At 37.0% G+C, this 21,665-nt stretch overlaps 1 protein-coding gene across 4 annotated transcripts in view; it reads right to left on the minus strand.

Annotated features, from left to right (window-relative positions):
* CHN1 (chimerin 1) overlaps positions 1–21,665 on the minus strand; it is a 192,626-nt gene that overhangs the window by 75,743 nt on the left and 95,218 nt on the right. For 3 of the 4 annotated variants that reach the window (XM_011226216.3, XM_034654759.1, XM_034654760.1), the window contains one exon: positions 10,955–11,243. In XM_011226216.3, coding sequence (XP_011224518.1) covers positions 10,955–11,243 — 289 coding nt within the window. Of the gene's footprint in view, positions 1–8,893; positions 8,918–10,954; positions 11,244–21,665 lie in introns of those variants that run through there. The other variant, XM_019800700.2, reaches the window with a different exon arrangement.

Consider the following 21,665-nt stretch of genomic DNA (forward strand, 5'->3'; position numbering starts at 1 on the left):
TTGCTCTGCGCACCCCTCCCCACTTCGTGCCCTCTCTCACTTGCTCTCTCTCTCAAATAATAAAATCTTTTTTTAAAAAAAGAATAGTTTTAGGTAACATGATTGGTGTTCACAAATATATATATAGGCATAACATGGTAAACTAGTTGATATAAATAAAACATTTCTACTATTCTTTACTTTTTTTCACACTCTGGTACTCTCCTCTCACCATCATTATACCCAGTCCTCCCAGTCTTGAGAAACACTAGCTCCCACAAGGTAGCCAAAAAAACCATGTGGAATTCCAAAAGGGGTCACAAGAAAGAAGCTTCTGAGCTCCTGAGACCCATTTGGCTTAGAGAACAGTTCCAGATCACTGGAGAGCCTACTCGAGTCAAACTGCATTGAAACTGATTACTAAAATTAATACGCAAATGACTAAAACTATGTTTAAGAAATTAGAATGAAGTCAAGGTTCTCTATCTATTAGCATTCCCCTCATTCACTCATATTCCAATAGTTTGGTCTGAGGGAGACAGGAGAAAACTTAAAACCATTTCTCCAGGGGGCGCCTGGGTGGCACAGCGGTTAAGCGCCTGCCTTCGGCTCAGGGCGTGATCCCGGCGTTATGGGATCGAGCCCCCCTTCTGAGTAGATGAAAAGGAGAAAAGCAGAAATGGTAGTTTTTCTCCTGCTTGTGTTCCCTCTCTCACTGGCTGTCTCTGTCTCTGTCAAATAAATAAATAAAATCTTTAAAAAAAAAAAAACCATTTCTCCAGGAAGTTTACAGAACCCACAGTCCACACATGGGAGGTTATACAAGAGAATATCAATCTGCCCCTGGGACTGGGCAGAGAACTCTAGTCTACAGGATTCTTGAGTGGGTTGTACCTGCAAGCTTTTAAGGATCACAGGAAGAGATATCTAAATGCTTTAGTGGTCTCAATAAAGCTGAAAAAAAATGCTTCAGTAGTATTCCACAGGAAATTCTGAAAGCGTACCGCTGCCACAAACAATGCCTTTTCCCTTCTGAGTAGATGAAAAGGAGAAAAGCAGAAATGGTAGTTTTTCTCATTGTGATACTTGGTCCTACGTGGTATAGTTCACATCCAGAGTTGACACCCATCAACTGTGACTGTGACTAACACCTGCCATGGGACCTACTCCAGAGAGGAAAGGCCAAGAGACAGCCACTGATGAAAGGAGGGCCGGCTGAGTGCTTCTGGCTCAGGTCCAAGATCGAGCAGAGCAGAGAAGATCTTCTTCCCTAAGAATCCTCTCTCCTATTGGACCCACATTTACTGCAGTCCTTATTCTAGATTAAAAAGTGAAAAGCCCATGACAGGATTGAAACTACCAACAAGTTACAGTGCCTTGCAGTCAGTACTACACATCAATAATTCTTTTGTTGCCCATATTTCCCTAAAATAACATGACGAGAAATTTTCTATCTAAAATTAAGATAAGAAAGGTAGGTATTTAAATAAGATGATGTATTTACAATAAAGAGACAAAATGAAGGTAAAAAGTGCTATAAATGTGGAAAACTAAAACATTAAATAGAATGCCACCTGTCACACCAACACTTTAAAAAAAAAAAAAAAAAAGTCTTGTCCTGATAGAAATCTAATCCGTGGTTGCCCTAGGACCAGGGTTGGGGGTGGAATTTTCTACAAAGAGACACTAGGGAATTTTATGGAGTAATGAAATGTTTGTATTTGATGGCAGTGGTGGTTACACAGGTATATTTGTCAAAGCTTATCAAACTATACAAATAACTGCATGCATTTTACTATATATAAATTATACCTCAATAAAATTGACTTATAAAACATTCTTGGAAAATGAGCCTATAAAGAGATATGGCTTGCTCATTTGCAGATTTTCCCCATTATAAGGAAAAACAGAACTTTCTCAAGGGATAGGAGAACTATAGTTTTTTTTCCCCCCCATGAACTTGGACGGCAGCCCAAAGTCATTCTAAAGTTATTAAGCAAACTATACCCATGACAAGATCTCCTTCTGTTGAGTGGGTGAAAGAAAGAAAGAAAGGTGTAAATCTCTTAAGATGGTGCTAATCTGCAGCTTGTATAAAAGCTTCTGCTTTTAGAGAGAAATTTTATACTAAAGGTAACTTTTTATCAAACACTGCTGGTAAATAAGCACAAACTTATTGTGAAGTGTCTTAGAAATTATCAAAGAGAACCCTCATACACTCTTGGTGGGAATGTAAACTGGTGCAGCCACTGTGGAAAACAGTATGGAGGTTCCTCAGAAAGTTAATAATAGTATTACCATATGATCTGGTAATTACACTATTGGGTATTTACCCAAACAATACGAAAACGCCAATTTGAAAAGATATGCACCTCTATGTTCATTACAGCATTTTTTACAACAGCCAAATTATGGAAGCAGCCCAAATACCCACTGATGAATGAATAAAGAAAATGTGTTATACATCTATATATATAGAGATATATCTCCATATCTCTCTCTATATAGAGATTTATCTCTGTATATATAGAGAGAGATATATCTCTATATATCTCTCTATATATATCTAAAAAAGAATGAAATCTTGCCATTTGCAACAACACAGACAGATCTAGAGGGCAAAATGCTAAGTGAAATAAGTCAGAGAAAGATAAATACCATATGATTTCACTCACGTGGCATTTAAGAAACAAGTAAATAAAGAAAAAAAAAAAGACAAACCAAAAAACGATACAGAAACTCTCTCTTAACTATAGAGAACAAACAGATGTTTACCAGAGGGGAAGTGGGGTGGGTAGTGAAATAGGTAAAGGGGATTAAGGGTACATTTATCTTTTTTTTTGAGAGACAGCATGCTAGTGGGAGAGGAAGAGGGAGAGAGAGACTCTTAAGCAGGCTCTGCATTCAGCAGGGAGTCCAACTCAGGGCTTGATCTCATGACCCTGGATCATTACCTGAGCAGAAATCAAGAGTCAGATGCTTAACTGACTGAGTCACCCAGGTGCCCCAAGGGTAGACTTATCTTGATGAGCACTGAGTAATGTATAGAATTGTTGAATCACTACATTGTACACCTGAAACTAATGTAACACTATATGTCAACTATACTGGAATTAAAATTAAAAAAAAAAAAAAGCTTCCTAAAACAGAATTAAAAAAAAAAAAAGAAACTATCAAAGATAATGTTTAAGTTGTAAAATTTAGGTCATCAGCAAACCTATAGCATTTAGTGAATTTTCACTGAATGGTTTTAGAAGCTAGGGAAATAGAGGATAACAGAGCTGATTCATGTGAGTTACTGAACAAAAGCAATGAACTCATGTAGCAGCACACTTAAAAGGAAACATAAACAAGGGCATGATAAGTTGCCATTATAGATGTCTAGAATTTCTTACTGAAAAAATCTATTTTTGCAATATAATGCCCAGGTTTGAGCATTTCTGATCACGTGTAATAACTCAGAAGGACCCAAGAAGAGTTAAGGACTAACTTATGAGGCCATATGAAAACAATTAAGTTCCCAAAACTTGAGTAAGGAAAGGCTCAGGGCATGGCTATGATTTGCCAGTCTCTGAGAGGTCTAAATATCAGAGAAAGAGAAAGGACTCCAAATATAAATGGAAATAGGATGGAGTAAAAAGCGTAAGATGAACATTACAGATCGAAATCATTTTGCATGAGGTCTAATATAAGGATTTACTGAAACTGGAAGTTTTCTTTTAGAATTGCCCACGGAATTGGTGTGTGGGCAACACGGGAAAGCCAGATTATTGCTTTATAGTCTCAACTTGGTTTGGACCCCAGAATGCTATTACTCCTAAAGCCACCAGAGCTGATTTCTGTTTCACAAAGTTAAGTGGATGGGCCACCAATGATTATTTCCCCACCAAAATGCTAAAGACTCTGAAAAAGCAATTGTGAAAGAATTTCTAATAGCTTCCTTTTCCAACCCCCAAGCTAGTAATTTAAGATTTTATTTGTTTAATTGGCTCATATACACAAATCTTCCAAAACTGCAGCTGGCTTGGTAAATGACAATTCGGTCTTCTGTTGGCCTGGTTTTTGGAGCTGAGGAATTGATGTTTATCTTCCATTTTCATCTTTCCATCTGGTTTTCCCTAATGGCTTTCAATTACTAATCCTTTTTGTAGGCGATAAGATGGAAGAACAGATGAGATTCACGCAAAAAATTTCCTGGGCCCCATTTGAGTTTTCTTTATGAAATTCTCTGCTGGGGTCTAGGTTATCCCCAACACATAACTGATAGCTATGAGTCTGGGGAGATGCCACTTGACCCTTGGCTTCTTTGCACATATCCGTGAAAAGGTGGTTCTAGCCACCACCTTTCACAAACTAGTTCATGTCACAAAGACAATTTCTCTGTATCTCAGATGCTTTGTGGAATTAGGAACATTCTAAGGATTCGAGTTCTTGAAAAAATATAGAGTAGGAAATCAACTTGAATTACTCTCCTTTCTCAGTCTCAGAACTGATTATATCAGGACCTTTGGATTTGACTGCATTCATAAAATAGACTAATCTGTTTGTTCATTTGGTTAGTCAACAACTGTGTATATAAAATCCAAGGTGTTGACTCAGAGGTGAAACAATACTAGGGGACTTAAGCCTTGAAACTGCAGTGGAATTACAGAATGTCATATTGATTTCTGATCCACAATTCTGAAAAGATTAGTGTGCTTGTCTACAAAAGTGTTTTCTGTCATCTGCTGGGCTATTAGAGAAGCAAACTCAAATCAGAGTAAATCCAACTTAATACTTACCAAATTGTAATACTATACAGATTATATAGGCACGTTGCCTCTTGCTATCAATACACCTAAGTGCTAATTAAATACGGCAGGAACAATAAAAACATTAACATGTAAGTTCTTTGAGGCAGGGCTTATACCTTATACGTCTTTCATCCCTTCCACAGCCTAGCCTGTTTCCTTACAAAAAGGGGGCAAGCAATAAATGTTGAATTAAATGCAATTAATATTGATAGGAGATGAATTAGTTCATGGAGATGAAAGAAGAAATGGGGATGCTATTTCTGCAATGCTCTTTTAAAAACATTTTATTTACTTATTTGAAAGAGAGAGAGCATAAACAGGGCAGAGGGAGAGGGGGAAGCAAACTCCCTGCTGAGCAGGGAGCCCGATGTGGGGCTTGATCCCAGGACCCTGGGATCCTGACCTGAGCTGAAGGTAGATGCTTAACCGACTGAGCCACCCAGGTGCCCCTGCAATGCTCTTAACTGATTTATGTTCCAAGATAACTCTTGAGTAACAAAAAGGATTTATTTATTTATATAGACAGCTCATGGAAGACTATATAGAAAATAAAGTGTTTAGATGTTAAGGCAAAGGAAGGAGAGGGTTTGCCCAGCTGGAGTGAAGGGGATTGTTAGAAGTCACGGTAAATCTGAGAGATGCTAATGGGCTCACATGGGACGCACATTCAATAAAAGTCCACTGGCAGGCAAAGAAGGTGGAGACTTTACTTGTCTTATGGTCAGGGAAAAGTAGAGTTAAAATATTGGCCAATACAAAATGCAAATAACCACAGAAAAATAACACTTTAGCCTTAAAAATCCTTAGCACATTATTGGGCAAAGACACATGCCTCCTGATTAGACACAATTAGAGGTGTCACAGCATTACTAAAAGAGAAGCTCCGCTGCTGGATGAAGGAATTAGGAGCAGTCTGATGCTGTCTTGTGAACCTGGAGGGCACTTCAAGCAAAGAAAACATGCATCTTGAAGAGAAACCTGAACATGCTGTTTCTAGCATGGGCTCGGGGAACAGTACTCAAACCCACAAATGGGCGTTTGGTTGGTGATTGCTCTGATCACAAAGGGCAATAATGTATCACATACAAGGAAGACCCCTTTACAAAATTTCATGAATACTCATAACCACCATGTAATGGAATCCACAGTCCTCATTTTAGAGACTGAGGTGACTTGAGATCCAGAGAGATTTAGAGCTTGCTCAAGACCACACAGACTAATATATATTTATATACTGACTACGTAGGATTTTTTTTTAACTCTATTTGATTTTTTAAAAATTAATTAATTTATTTGAGAGAGAGCATACCGGGGCTTGGGGCAGAGGGAGAGGGAGAGAGAAACCCAAACAGATTCTACGCTGAGCTCGATCCCATGACACATTGTTCACAACCTGAGCCAAAATCAAGAGTTGGGCGCTCAACCAACTGCGTCACCCAGGTGCCCCATAACTCTGCTTGATTTTTAAGAAGAATATTTACAGAGGACAAACCCGCTATCAGAAGTTCTGCAAGGCATGGGGTACCTGGGTGGCGCAGTCGTTAAGTGTTTGCCTTCGGCCCAGGGCGTGATCCCAGGGTCCTGGGATCGAGCCCCGTATCAGGCTCCCTGCTCCGCTGGGAGTCTGCTTCTTCCTCTCCCACTCCCCCTGCTTGTGTTCGCTCTCTTGCTAGCTGTCTCTCTCTCTGTCAAATAAATAAATAAAATCTTAAAAAAAAAAAAAAAAAGAAGTTCTGCAGGGCAATTGCAGTCTTCCACATAAATTGCTAAATTGGCTTTTTAATACAAAGAAGTGACCCTGGGCACATCTGGCAGCTCTCCAAGGTCCTGTTCGCCCCTGGAATGACCAATCCTCACCTTGAACAAGCCACAGGGGAAACGTGAGCATGTCAATTTGACTAGAGGAGAGAGGGATGGATGTGGATAAAGTCAGCGTTCAGGAGGTCAAGAGGAGCACAGGTTGGGGAGGAATCAGGAAGGGGAAAAGAAGGTCTTAAAAAGTGGGAAAGCACAGAATCAAGAAATCAAATAGTTTCCTGTAGATTGCTTCATGCTACCCACTCCTCTGATATTGTTACTTTTGTAATGATTAAATTTAAGTATGGCTTTCCCGCTGATTTGTACACTGAGATTATATGGATACAATTAACTTACTATATATCTATGTATATTTTAAGCAAATTAAAAACATTTAGAAGAGTTGCCTTGTGGGAGAATAAGACAATTAGTAGACCGGACCAACTGCACCCTGTTCAGCATCTCCGGGGACATCGAGTCCCATCACTTTATGGAGGTACCCAAAGAACTCCAGTAGTTATGGCAATTTTTTGGCAGGGCCCTGATTACATTTCAACTTCAAACTTCACAAGGCTTTTCAAATACATACGCAGTCTGGTGATCCCCAAAAGTCTTTAAAAAGTGGAATTTAAATGTAAAAGAAATTCCTTAAGAATAAATTAATATGACAGTATGCCAAGCACTGCAACCATCCCAAACTTCCAGGGGAAGAAGAAACTACATACACACACACAGACACATATAGGTGATTTGGCTTGGTGCAGTTCCTTAAAACAAATGAATGGATTCTGCACACCCCTGCCATTGCAGGTCATTCCAACATGTGAGAAAGTTTTGGGGCTTAGAAGACTAAATCCAAAAGTAAAGAGGTTCTGGCTAGATTCAGAGTTCTGACTCATAGCACAGTTTCTGAAATGCAAATTATATATTTTACACCTTGTATTATTGACAGTATGAGACATTTTTTTAAAGCATGGCTTTGGAAAATTTAAAATTATGTTAATAATAAGTATAAAATCATCATAAAAATTGTTGCATTCAGCCATTGGTCCAGTGTCTGTTGAAGTGAACATACTATATTTACTACTTGGAAAAAGGAACTATTCCAATACAGTTTCAAGATAAATTTTTTAAAAGCCACTAATAAAAGCGGGGCTCATGGCCAATCTGGATGCTAAAGTTAAGCCATTTTAGAGAGAAGGAAGTCTGGCTTTTCAACATGCTACAACTTTGTGATTCAATTTCTTTCAGTGTTTTTTGAAAAAAAAAATTAAGTTTCTGATTGCTCTTTCAAGCTAGAGAAACAACTTAACAGTTAATGAAAAAATGACATAGATGTCAATCAGAAAAAGAATCTTCCCCCCTCAAAACAGGCCACGAAATTTCTGAGGGACAGCTAAGAACCTTCAGGATTCACTTCCTGTGGCAAAAAACTTTATGGCCATAAAACCACCCTGACAACCTTCCACAAAGCTCAGATGCTCAACTTACACCTTAAGGACTGAAAAAAAAATACACATGGAATTCTTATCCCTCGATTTTAGATCAAGGGAAGACCTTAAGAGATCATCTGGTTCAGAATTTCTCCAAGTGGATTTCATGAAACATGATTTTCCTAAATAATTTTCTGAATAGTGGTGGGGTGATCCAGATGAATTCGGGAACACTCTTGGAGAGTCATAATACGTATTAGGTTATTAGCGAAACTCAGAAGCTCAAAGAAAAGAAATATGTAAGTTAAAAAAAAATTGTTTTTTTAAATCAAACCTATTTGAGCACAGAGCCCTTTTTGCAGCACATATTTATAATGAAAATCTTGTAAAATTACTGTCTTTTAGAAAACCCCTTATCTATGAAGAATCTGAAGTCCAGACAGGCTGAGGATTGTCCCAAAATGATACAATTAGTTGGTGGATAAACTAAACAGATCTCCTCTTTCAAGACCAACTTTAGTGCTGTCTCTACTACCATGTTCTCTCTCTCGTACAACACCTACACTCCTCGAAGGATCACAGACTGTAACAAGAACCACATCTTGGAGATCATCTAGTCCAAAGCGCTCTTGTTAAAGGAGAAGTGAAGCAATCTGCCCACATGAAATCAATTCCTGTAGAACTCGAACCTAGCTCTTAATTCCGATACCAGAAACCTTTCCACAGTAGCATACTAACTCCTGCAACATCAACTTTTTTGCCTCTGAGGAAAAGGCAAACCCCTCATGGGCAAGGGGGGTTTAGCTATTCAGGACCCAGTAAAATATTTATTAAACCATACTTGTGGCAAGAGATATTTTAAATCAATTAAACATGATTGTCTTTACTTACAAATGTCATCAACTGTGACAGGGAATCAATGTTTCAAGCTCTTGAACAGGTCATCATCCCTGTCCTGTTGGATGACACCTATAAATAAAATAAATCTATTTTTGAGTGAGTAGATTTTAAGCCAACTAGATTTAAGATGCATGCAGTTTAAAGCAAAGAGTAATTTTTAAAATGATTCTTCATTATGTACTGCTGGAGAGAACTAGTTTCCAGTGCCAGCTATTACGCTCTATGTGGCTATCATTGGTCATCAGCACAAGACCATCCAGGCAATGTAACATGTAATGTTGCCAGAATACATGGGGAATCAGGGATCCTAGAGCTGAAAAGGGTCCTCTAGGCCTTATCTACCTCAGTGTCTTTCCTTGTGAATACTATTTTCTCTTTGTAGGAGGGACAACCAAGACCCTATGAGGTTTAAATGACTAGCCCAATGGGAAATAACTAAGTATCTTTAGCTGAAGTCTCTTGATGTTGAAAAGTATATCCAGAATACATTAGTGAAGGTTATCATTAGGCTGATCAACTCTAAAAAACCCACATGCACACACTGTAAAAATACTTCAAGAATGTTGACTTAGAATATTCTATCACAGCTGCATAAAATATATTTTCAGTATTAGAGATATTTAAATACAAGCATTACTGAAAAATGCCACGAATGGAAAATAACCAAAAGTGAGAAAATGGGAATTAGAGAGTGAAAAGAACAATATTAAATACAGCATGCTTTTAGGATTTTAAATTTTGGTTACTTCCGAAAAAGATCTGGGTTCCTAACAAATATGAATATATGAGAACCATTTTCTACAATCTATAATTTCACATGTTGGTTTCTCTGTAGCCACAAAGTGCCACTTTGAGTTAGATTTGCCAAAAACTAAAATTTTGGCTCGACAATGAACATTTTAGATTACAGATTTCCATTCTGTACCTAAATACTTTAAGACAACTGGAAGTATTTTAGGATACTACCTTGAAGTAATATAGCTGTTAAAATAATATTACCACCAAACTCGAGTGCTTATTATGTGCCAACTACTGTTTGATTACTTTACACATACTATCTCCTTCAATCAATTCTCAAAACTTGATTATTACTACAATTTTGCAAACAACATCAAAGCACAGTGAAATTAAGTGACATGAAGTAGTTCACACAACAGGTAAAATAGCAGAATTTGCACACAAATCTATTTGGTGACACAATCCAAGCTCAAATCCCTAGGGAATACTGCATTTCTTTAACATGGCAACTGGAGAGTCTCAGAAATATAAGAATGGATTAACACAACTCCAATCAGAACACACGAAATTCTCTCACCTACATCCCACACAATATAAAACATCAGGAAATTCTCTCACTCTTTGTCTTGGGGATAAGGAGGCAGCTAGGGACAATTTTCAAAGCAAAATAATATTAATGCCAAGGAACTGAAACTTCTAATGGTAACTTTAAATATATTACAAGATATATACACCAAATGAAAAACTTAAATTGTCTTTTATAATTAAAATAAATCTTTCTGATTCAAGTCCCTTCTTAAGAGTCCATAAAGAGATAAACACTCCTGTTACTCAGGACTGATTCTCAAAACAGTGTAATGGTTACCGCTAGACTGAATTTTATGCTATGTATTTCAAAGTATGGATATATATTATTTTGTTAAAGAACAGAACTATTTCCAAAGGGAGAGAAAAAGTCGTTTTGATAGATTATGCGACCTCCTCAACTTCTCATGCACTACAGCTATCTTTTCTTGACCACAGTTATGCTTCTGACCAAGCCCTGAACTTTATTTTTTATTAGGGGACATTTTTTTCAACATAGTTTTGAAGCCATGAAACTGATGAAATAGGAAATAATATGGAACACAAACATACACCTGACGTAAGAACAAGAATTAGATATATGCAAAACTCAGCACCACCGAAATGAGACATCAGGGAAAATGCACATCTTTTTCAAAGCTCTGTGGAGCCGCCCTCTTCTGGCAGTCACGGCTTTTTCACACGGACCCCGAACAGAAGAAGATCAAGTGTGGTTTCATGGTAGCTTACCCTTTTCTCTGACACCCCATCCTGGCCTGTAGAATCTCTCTCATCATGTGTCTCTTTCAGGACTGGCATATGTTTTTGGTATGCTGGCTCTCTGTTTAAGGTTGTGTATCCTATGTGCTCATAAATTGGGTTTATCGTCATCTTGGCAATGTATTCTGCTGCCTTGGTTTCAATATAGAGAGTAATCAATCCATCAGTCACCAGATCGTGGATGGACTCAAAGCGCTTCTCCCCAACGAAGTGCTTTCCATCGTAGTACAGCCTGAAGTTTCTGGTTTGACTTCCAAATCTGCCTCAATGAAATGGGAAAGATGTTTTTAAGAAAAGTAAGCAAGTGAATTCTTTCTGAAAAAAAAAAAAAAAAAACCAAAAAAACTATTGCTTTGTTTGTGTGTGTCTTCTTTGTTAAATAAACTGTGGCTAATCTCTATGATTCGTCTGGAATTATAGAAAATAAAACTTTTGAACACAAAGAATGAACTTGCAACAACTAGGGATAACTAGCCAGAAGCATGTCTCTTCTAGAAGGAAAAAAACAAGTTCTTGTTTATCTTTTTAAACCACTTCATTATCCTGTAGGAAAAACGAGGAAAAATAAAGCTCATATCCTATTAGAACACATTCTATATTCAATGGGTCAATTTCATCATAGATGAAATTTCTGTATCAACATGTTCTCGTCAAGTTGATCAATAAAAATATTCAACATACTACAGACCCCAGCGCTCATGTCTTTTAATGGGAAAGCTCCATTTAGGGATCACCTAAGTATGATGCCAGTAATCACTGGAAGTAGAACCGATTCCAGAACCTGAGCCATGCAGTAGGGCAGGAGGGGAACAGAAACATACTTTTGCGATTTCTAGTCATGGGTCAATGACTTGCTCCTCCTTGTTACACAGGCATTTTTCTGTGTTTCCTTGTTGAGTCTAAGCAAGAAATATTTGCAGTATATACAGGGCATAGAAGTCATAAGCTATTGGACTGTAGAAATTCTGTTCTAACTTTTGGGTCATGTTTTGGCGACATACTTTAAAAACTGGAGAACAATGGTTTAGTTTTATGATAATTTCAGTATTTTGCTTCCTGACTTTATGAAAGCTGATGTCACAAAGCACCAAGAGCCAGTATCATGGCTTCCCAAAGGCAGCCCCGAGTGAGCGTACTTAAAAACTAAACAAATCAGAAAAAGTATATCTAATTTCATTGTTTAAAACACACAGAACAATGACAACAACAAAAACAGAACAGAGGAGAACTAAAATACTAAAATAATAACCTGTTTAATACTAAAATAAAGTGTTTAATTAGGACTGCAAATGTACGCAACAATATTGTTCTGGTATTTGTTATAGTCCAGAAGGACAGGACTAGCAACTTAAGAATCTACTTTTAATGTATCCTTAAAAAAGGAAACTTTTTTAAATAAAGGTCTGAGGTTATCTCTATTTCTGTGGTTCAAGTTGAACTTTAATAATTATTTAATCTAGAACCCAACATTCTAACTATGATGGTTCTTCAACTAAAATAAAATTTATCCACCTTTTGGTTCTTTAAAAGCAATTATATTTTGATTTATACTCAAGTGAATGATCCATATAATTACAATTTCCCCTTCTCCATTTTCCTGTAAAGTTACAGACATATTTCTCCTGAGTAAATTTTCATTGTAAACCTAAAAAACTGGAAGGTAAAATTTCTACACCAAAATTAAACATAAAAGGTTTTTTCAGTTTAATATACTGCTTTTATAATTTCCTTTTTGCTATATGTTATCTGCTTTTGAGAAATAAACATGGAAATCCACTTCATAATTTTTAGAAGATTCTTAAAATAATCACTCAACAATGTTTAACATGAAGTCCTTTGATATTTCAATTGTATTCAGAGGCATTTCAATGAAAGATTAGACCATTTTACTCCTTCAGGGGTTTATGATTTTACAGTGCATATGACAAAGACTATCCAAGCCGTGGTGGCAGGCATTTGTTACTCGAATTTCTTCTAAAATCTGAGCAGTATGGGAATGTCGGGCAGAAGGGAAGATGGCTGGCTTGGCCTCATTTGGACTGGATTAAAAGAGCAGAGAAATCTAGGGTGCTTCACAATGGGTCTATTCCTAACCCAGCCAAGGAAAGGATTTCCTGTCTACCTATAGGTATTGGGCAAAAAAGACTAAGTCAGTTTGCCCTTTTCTCTTACCATAGCAACTTCAAGAGACCCTACACACAATTCCCAATGCCTCCTGAGCCTTCCAGTCCAATCAAACTTCAAGTCTTAATGAAGGTGATCAGATGACAAAAATAACTCATAGTATCGGTTGATTTAAAGGTGGCTCAGTCGTTAAGCGTCTGCCTTTGGCTCAGGGCGTGATCCCAGAGTCCTGGGATCGAGCCCCACATCAGGCTCTTCTGCTGGAAGCCTGCTTCTTCCTCTCCCACTCCCCCTGACTGTGTTCCCTCTCTCGCTGGCTGTCTCTCTGTCAAATAAATAAATAAAATCTTTAAAAAAAAAAAACTTAACCTCAAAGAACAAGAAAATGAATTTCCATTTTGGAATTGTGATTTATTTTTAAAGAAAATGGCATTACTTTTACTACAGGAACCGCAAGCTTTGTCTACCCTTTGCTGCCCTCTCTTTCACTTTGGAAGTTACATAAAGAACAGCATCACAGCACAGACCGACAGAGTCTTCTCTTCTTTGATTTGAAAGGCATGATAGAAAATCTTTGAGGAGGATGGGGAATGGATATGTCTCTTCTACAAAAAGAGCCATAAAAGGAGAGTATGCCAAATCCAAGGGCAAAGAAAGAATCCTTCCTTGTAAAAGTTTACCACTTACAGATTGTCATTTATGCAACATTTAACAACACACGCAGGAACTCTGTTAAATGTTAGGTGGTTCATAATAAAGTTCCTGTTCCCTTGATTACCTCAGTAGAAAACAGATATACATAAAACAAGGCAATACAAACACAAGATGAAACGCTGAATTTTATTTAAGTCGTTTTAGTTTGTTGTTTTTTTTTTTAAAGTAAACTCTACCCCCAATGTGGGGCTCGAACTCATGACCTCAAGATCAAGAGTCACATGTTCTACCAACTGAGCCATCCAGATGCCCCAAAACACTGAATTTTAAAGAGTTCATCTTTAGTTTGATTTCTAAAAAAATGACTGTAAAAATGTGTATAGCCTTGGTCTTATATGGAAAAGTTATATTTCTGTGCAGTGGTTCATGAAAGCCAGTGAATCCAACTTCTCTCTCTATGAAAATGAATGAACTCACTGCTTAATAAGGTTTCCGAGCTACTGCTTATGACCAAGTACAAAAGCACCTTTGCATCTTGAAATAGGGTTTGACCAGGGAAAGGCAAGTGTGGGGTCCCGTGTTTTTAATACAAAACCTTAGGTTTTGGGATCAGACAAAATAAGTTTAAATCTGGGGACTGCCACTCTGAGTGATTTGAGAATTTCATTCTTCAGATTCTGCATCTAGAGAACAGGAATAACATCACCTTTCTCCACATGGTTGGGAGGATTACATAAGCATATTCAAGTCAAAGCTAAGTACATACTAGGTTCAATGAATGGTAGTACCCTTTCTCCCTCTCTCTTAGGTAGGCCTCTGCAGAGAATGACAGAACAGGTATCAAACAATAAAGTAAAACTGAAAAGAGACTAAATATGCATCGAAGGGGCTGCATAAATAACCGCTAATACAAATGACGTGTACAGGACCATGTCCGCACTGGCTGATCTCACAGTCAGCACAAGGCATGGAGGAGCTTTTTGTGATTTCTTCAGATGTCCCTCAATAAGTTTACACCACCTGGTTGAACAGAGTGGAACTACAGCAGAATACAGAGAGGAGAAGGGGGAAGCCATGAGTCTTCATACTGTGGCATGCGAGGCAGGTCTCGGTTCAGAGGCAAAAGGTCAGTCAAGGTAGTCCTACCAAAGGCAGGACATGTTAAATGGATCTGGTGACAAGGGCTGAATTCCACACTACAGAGCACTGATTTGTAAAAACTATTGAAGCTAAACCATTTTCTTCCACTTTTATTGGAAAGTCATTCTTTTCCTCTTTTCTTATATTAATTACCTGCATCTGCCTTTGCTTTTTTATAGCTGTTCCCTCTTTGGTGAACATATCTGAAGTTGTATAGGACCAACTCTCACCTAGTTAGAGTTCAACAAAATTCATTTTCTCCAAAGTGGTACTGTAGTTAACAAATAGAAAAAAGAGACTGGGATAATCTGCTTTCAACTGCTACTGTTGTAGAACATAATTACCACTTTCTAGAAATGTCTTTTTCTCCAGTGATTTCAGGTTTGGGTTTTCATGTTTTAAAAAGCTGTTTAATGCTGTGCCCAGTTGCATTCAGATGAATTTCAAAATATATAATTCCAACTACTAGCTTTAAACAGTGAACAAAACCCTTAATACCATCCTTTCTACTATTTTTTTTAGAAGTATATTGTACTAAAAAAATTCAGTCTAGAGGTACAAAGTGATGAAAATATGTATAAGGAATAGCCTTTGGGATTTTACTTTACTTCTTCTAAAACCAAGAGTTAGTTCTGATTTGAGGTCAAAGTATTTGAAAATATCTCTTCAAAGGAAAGCTCCAAGCTAACAGATGTCTTCTCTTAACAAAGAAATGTATACAACACACTTGTCTAAATTAACAATAAAATGTTAGAACTATTTCCAGAAACCGACATGCAAGAACAATTTTATTTGTCATACATATTTGTATATTGTTTACCAAAGTCAGAGAAGCTACTCTAACGATGAAATACAAGAATCTCATAAATTTAATCGTAAATACATCCTTGAAAGAAAGGTTAAAACAGAGACAAGAATATGATGAGGCATTGAGTTAAATACTAAAAAATGAAAGGCTTAGGAAGAGAGAACATAGCTATATACAATTGAAAAATATCTTCTCCATCAAAAACCTTTGTTAGGATACTACATTTGTCTATTTGATCCTATAATTTTGGATGGTGGAATGGGGAAAAAGTATTAAACTATGTGAACTCATGATGATATTCCCCTGGCACAGTAAATCATCTTCAGGGAACGAAGCAAGCCAATGTGCCCAACTAAACCTCCAAAGGTGGCATCAGGCCAGCTCTGGAAGGTGGAACCGACACAGAAGAATGAGTTGAAGGTCTGCTTAAGAAGCAGTAAGATACTCCCCCTCAACCTTTCCCAATCCCATCTCCAGTGCCACCCCTGTCCCCACGCTGGTGGAAGACTTAAGTCTTGTTTTCTGGATAGGGTAAAACAAGGACAAGGGTAAAACGACACCAGACAGAGTTGAAGGGAGAGGTGCTATACTGAAAATTAAGTGAAGTTCTAAATATTGAAGACTGAGTCCCCCATCTTGCTGTGCTGCCAGATTCTCAAAAGGCTTGCACTTTTCATGATAGAAGACTGGAAGATTCTGCTCTGGGAAATCTGATCCACCCAACTGAAAAGGCTCAAGAATAGAAACATCACCCTCTACTTGGCTGGTTTTTTTCAAGCTCTCAGAACTACCAGTAAGCTTTTGAATGCCAAGTAAACTTAAATACAAACAGTTAGCCAAGGACCACCTGACATCTGAGGAAAGACTCTCTTAGGAAGGACACAGACAGATAAACAGAATGAGAGAAAACTGAAGGAGAAACACTTGGCTGCTATAAAACAGCAATAAAGAATGCATAGAAAAAAATGAATATAGCATAAATGAGAACTTTTAAAGGAAAACAATGAAAGATAAAGTTGAGAAAACTTTCAAGAAGAGCAATAAGATGGAAAATAGAGAACAAATAAGATAATCAATCCAAGAAATCCAACATCTAAATAAGAAGAGCTCTAAAAACAGAGAACAGAGAAAATAGAAGGGGAAGAAATCCAAAAAGATACAATTCATCAAAGTTGAAGGATACAAGTTTATACAATGGACAATTAAAATAGGCTCACACCAAGAAGGTAAACATGAAAAGGTACTTAGTGAGTAGTTCAGTAAATGCAAATTAAATCTTCAGATTGGTAAAACCTAACAAGTCTGACATTACCATGTACCAGCACCTAATAACAAGCACCTGGCATACTGTTTAACAAAAGGGTTTATATTATCTAGTAAAGTGGAATATATGCATTCCCTATGACATAGCAATGCTACTCCTAGATAATGTCCTAGACAAGATGATTGTATGAAGTAGGAGACACATACACACGTAAGCTCACACTCTAACAGTAATGTTCTTAAATGCCTAAAGCTAAAAACCACATATCCCCAGTAAAACAGAAAAAAATGTAATACACATACTGTGATGGTTAATTTTATACGTCAGCTTGAAGGGTGTTTTAGATGAGATTAACATTTAAGTCAGTGCACTTTGCATAAGCAGACTGATCTCCATAATTGGGTGGGCCTCATCCAATCAGCTCAAGGCCCGAACAGAATAAAGATTGGCCTCACTCAGCAAGAAGGGGTTCTCCAGCAGACTGCCTTTGGAGTTACCTGCAACATCGATCTTCCTAAGTCTCAAGCCTACTAGCCTGGACTGCAGGTTTAGACTTGCCAGTCCCCATGACCACATAAGTCAATGGCTTATGATAAATCTTCTTCTCTATGTGTATATAAACACACATCCTACTCGTTCTGTTTCTTTGGAGAAACTGGATTAATAATGAAATACTATATAGTAAGGAAAACAAACAGATACATGAAAAACATGGATGAATTTTACAAATAAAATACTGGGAAAAAAAGAACAAGTCACAAAAGAATACACACATATGGTCTGATTACATAAAGTCCAAAGGCAGGCAAAATCCAAATGCATTATACAAAATTATATATATGGGTGGTAAGATTATAAAGAAAAGCATTAAAAAAGATAACTATAAAGTGACCACAGTCATTAACTATTGTGTGAAACTGGGGGATAATGACAAGCAAGGGAAATACGCAGAATTTCTGGACTACCATTAATATATCTCGATGTGGTAGGGATTACAGAGATTTACATATATTTATGTGTAATCAATTTTTAAATTGTATTTGAATTTTACATACTTTCCTATATGTTTTATTTTACAATAAACTTGTTTTAAAAAATACAGCATCCAAATGACAGTCAAAGACCTTGATCTGGAAGAAAAAGCAATCAGAAACAGATTCCCTGTAAGTGCTTTATACTACAGAACTTAAGAATGTAAGCTTAAAGATTTTATTATTTTAGAGAGAGAAAGTACGTGTGTGAGTGGGGGGAGGGGCAGAGGGCGAGACTCTCAAGCTGACTGTGCTGAGTGCGGAGCCTGACGTGGGCCTTGATCTCATGACCCTGAGATCCTGATCTGAGCTGAAAAAGAGTCAGATGCTCAATCGACTGAGCCATCCAGGCACCCCTTAAGAATAGAAATTTAATAATAGAATTCAATGATGAGTTTTTAGAAGAAAGAGGTGAGATTATAGAGCTACGAAAAAAAAACTGAGTACCAATATAATTACTACAAATCTAATAAATAACTAGAAATGGCAAGAAATAGGATCAACAGGCCTGAAAGGCAAATCGATGGTGTAGAGATAAGGGCTTAAATAATCAACTGCACGGCTGAGGGGAAAAAAAGAGTAAATCAATTGCAATGTACATGATAAACACGGAAGACTAAGACAATCCAACATAAAAATTGTGCCTCAAGTTCAGATGCCAACACATGGAACAGAAAAATTATTCAAAATTGAATTCGGAAAATACTCCAGCAAGGGAAAAAGGAACTGAATCTCAAGACTGAAAGAACACACTGTTTCATGGATGAGCTTATAAAAAATACTATCAACATTAAAACAAATCCCGGTTTAAATTACTAAATCTGAAGAATAAACAAAGAATTTTTCAGATAACCAGGCAGGAAACTGTCACTTTCATATAAGGGGTGGAAAGCAAGATTATTCTCAGACTTCTCTACACTCACAATAAATGTCAAGAAACAGTGGATACCATCAAATGTTGAGGCTAAGAAAAAATACACTGAGAATATTCTACCCAAACAAGCTGTTGTTTAAATTAAAGACAACGGAGAGACATTCTTGTTATAAGTCTTTAGAAGCCAATGAATGATGGCGTCAGTTTTTTGGTGCCTTTTTTTTCAGCAATACTGACTGCACTTAGCAGCAGCAATTTAACATTTTAGAATACTGATGCCTTTAAGAAATGCCTAGGAATTTACTTAAGCTAATAAATGACCATTCTTTACAACAGAACTGTAGTTATTAGAATTTCACTTCCATGAAATGCAGTGACTCTTTCTTGATCATGCACTGGTGATGAGCTTGCTATGTCTTTAGGATACAATGAACAGAACTGTTGTAATGAAACCTAATTCGAGTGAAAGCCTGGTGAGTGGAACCAGTCTTGATGACCTGTTCCATTACACTAAATGGTCTTCATAGAGCCCCAAAGGATCAAGCCTTTAAAGGTGTCTTAAATTCAGGGAACCTTATTCACTGGTAATATTTCTTTTGTTAACAATTTTAAGGAGAGTACCTTGCATCTTGGAATTTATAAAATCTCTCCTACTCATGTCTTCTTCCCATACCTACTCATTCCTGCCAATCCTCATTTCTATCATAATTTCTTTTTTTTTAATAAAGATTATTTATTTATTTATTTATTTATTTATTTATTTATTTATTTATTTATTTATTTATTTAACAGAGATAGAGACAGCCAGTGAGAGAGGAAATACAAGCAGGGGGAGTGGGAGAGGAAGAAGCAGGCTCCCAGCGGAGGAGCCCGATGTGGGACTCGATCCCGGAACGCTGGGATCACGCCCTGAGCCGAAGGCAGAAGCCTAACGACTGCGCTACCCAGGCACCCCTATCATAATTTCTTAAACAACAATCGTTATACAGAATGTCAAGTTAATGGATGTCACAGTCAAAAATATGAACAAATAAAAACTCACTGCTATACTGTACTTGTAACACAGTCACTGATACTGTTTTATCTGACCAGTGATTCAGTAAGGTTAGGAAAGCTCATTTATTTGAGCAAGTATATGTCAATATCATTCCAAAAAAAGATGTTTAGTGTCATCATAAAAACACACCTCATATTTCAGTGTACTGTTCAATTTGATAGCTAACTAAATTATAATAAAAGATTCTAAAAATGAGAATATGTTAAGATAATAAAATGCATATGGCCCAATCAAACCTATATGGAAGAAGAGAGGATGGCTTAATTTTCTGGAACTATAATGCCTGGCAGAACTACTTAATTAATAATGTGCTTTGGTGAACTTTACCTATAGCCACTGGCTCATCTACCAATCATGAAATAAAACTGTATGTTGAATGAGTGAAGTACAAGAATTCCGTCTTCTCTTATTTTACAAAAATCTTAAGTCTGAAAGATGAGACTCTGAAGAGAGAAGAAACCTTTGTGATTATCTTTGTTATTGCTTGTTGGAAATCCAGGCGCCCAGGCTCTACCCCAGACCATCAGACTCAGAATCTGCGTTGGTAACAAGATTCTGAGGTAATTCCTATAGGGCTTGAAGTCTGGGAAACACTAGTCTAATTCAACCCTCTCACATTATCAATGCAGCAACAGAGACATTCAAACTCCTAAACAGTAAAAGAGACAGGCTAATAAAAACAACCCCAAAGCTCCAAACAATACAAAATTTAAAAAAAATTTCAACCCACTGTTCAAAATAAAATGGTTCTTTTTTCTGCATTAGTACCAGCTGCTTTTTGTCTCTTTCTGGAAAGCCTCCTAGCCCGACATGAGTCCAAGTGCACTGTGCTCCCCAGTATTTCTAAGCACTGCCAGACCAGCAGGTCCCCAACCAAACTAATCCATCCTGTCATCTCTTCAGAAAACCATTCCATCTCCAACATCCCTTAATGGAACCTCTACCCACACAATCTTGTCTAAACTTTCATAATTATCTGAGATTCTTCAAGCTCCCTCTACATTTAAACTTTTATTTATTGACTGATCTTTCTGAATCTACGCACTCTCCCCATACAGACATGAGCATTTGTTCCAAGATCTTACCCCACTATTTTCCCTTTTGAAAATTGTTGATGGTTCATTACTGCCTATAAGAAAAAGTCCAAACACTGCAAGTCCTGAGCCCTTGAGATTCAGTTATTAGTTTTCCTTTGAAAGCAACAGAGATTGGCATACTGCTTGATTAGACCCTAAATAAGGAGATGCTGAACAGAATGAGTAAAGGGTCCATTAATACTGTCCCCTAAGTTGGCCAGCTGAATGTAATAACAAAAAAAACCCCAAAATAAACAACTACTCTAAAAAATACATGTCACATGGAATTGTCCAAATATAAGCAGATTACTAATTTTGTGATAATTATTGTGATATAGTGTTTGTCAGGTAAAGAGCTGTAATGTTTTCCATATTGATAACTGGGAGTAAATAAATGAAAAAATAATTTCTCATGCAGTGAACCAATTATAATGATTTCTCCTACCTTGTTTTCATTTTACTATCAAATCAGAGAAACAATAGTATGTCTAGCCAATAAATAAAGGGATGTGCTTACTTACAGAAAAGTATTATACACACATTTTAATCTTTTTAAAACAAGAATAGGTCAAGAAACGATCAGTATATTTGTGTAATTAACAACAGATTTGACTTCATCAAGAAATTAGTCCCACTAACAGCTTATTAAAATC

This window comes from Ailuropoda melanoleuca, chromosome 2 (genome assembly GCF_002007445.2).
Source record: "Ailuropoda melanoleuca isolate Jingjing chromosome 2, ASM200744v2, whole genome shotgun sequence".
In the NCBI taxonomy this organism is placed as follows: Eukaryota; Metazoa; Chordata; class Mammalia; order Carnivora; family Ursidae; genus Ailuropoda; species Ailuropoda melanoleuca.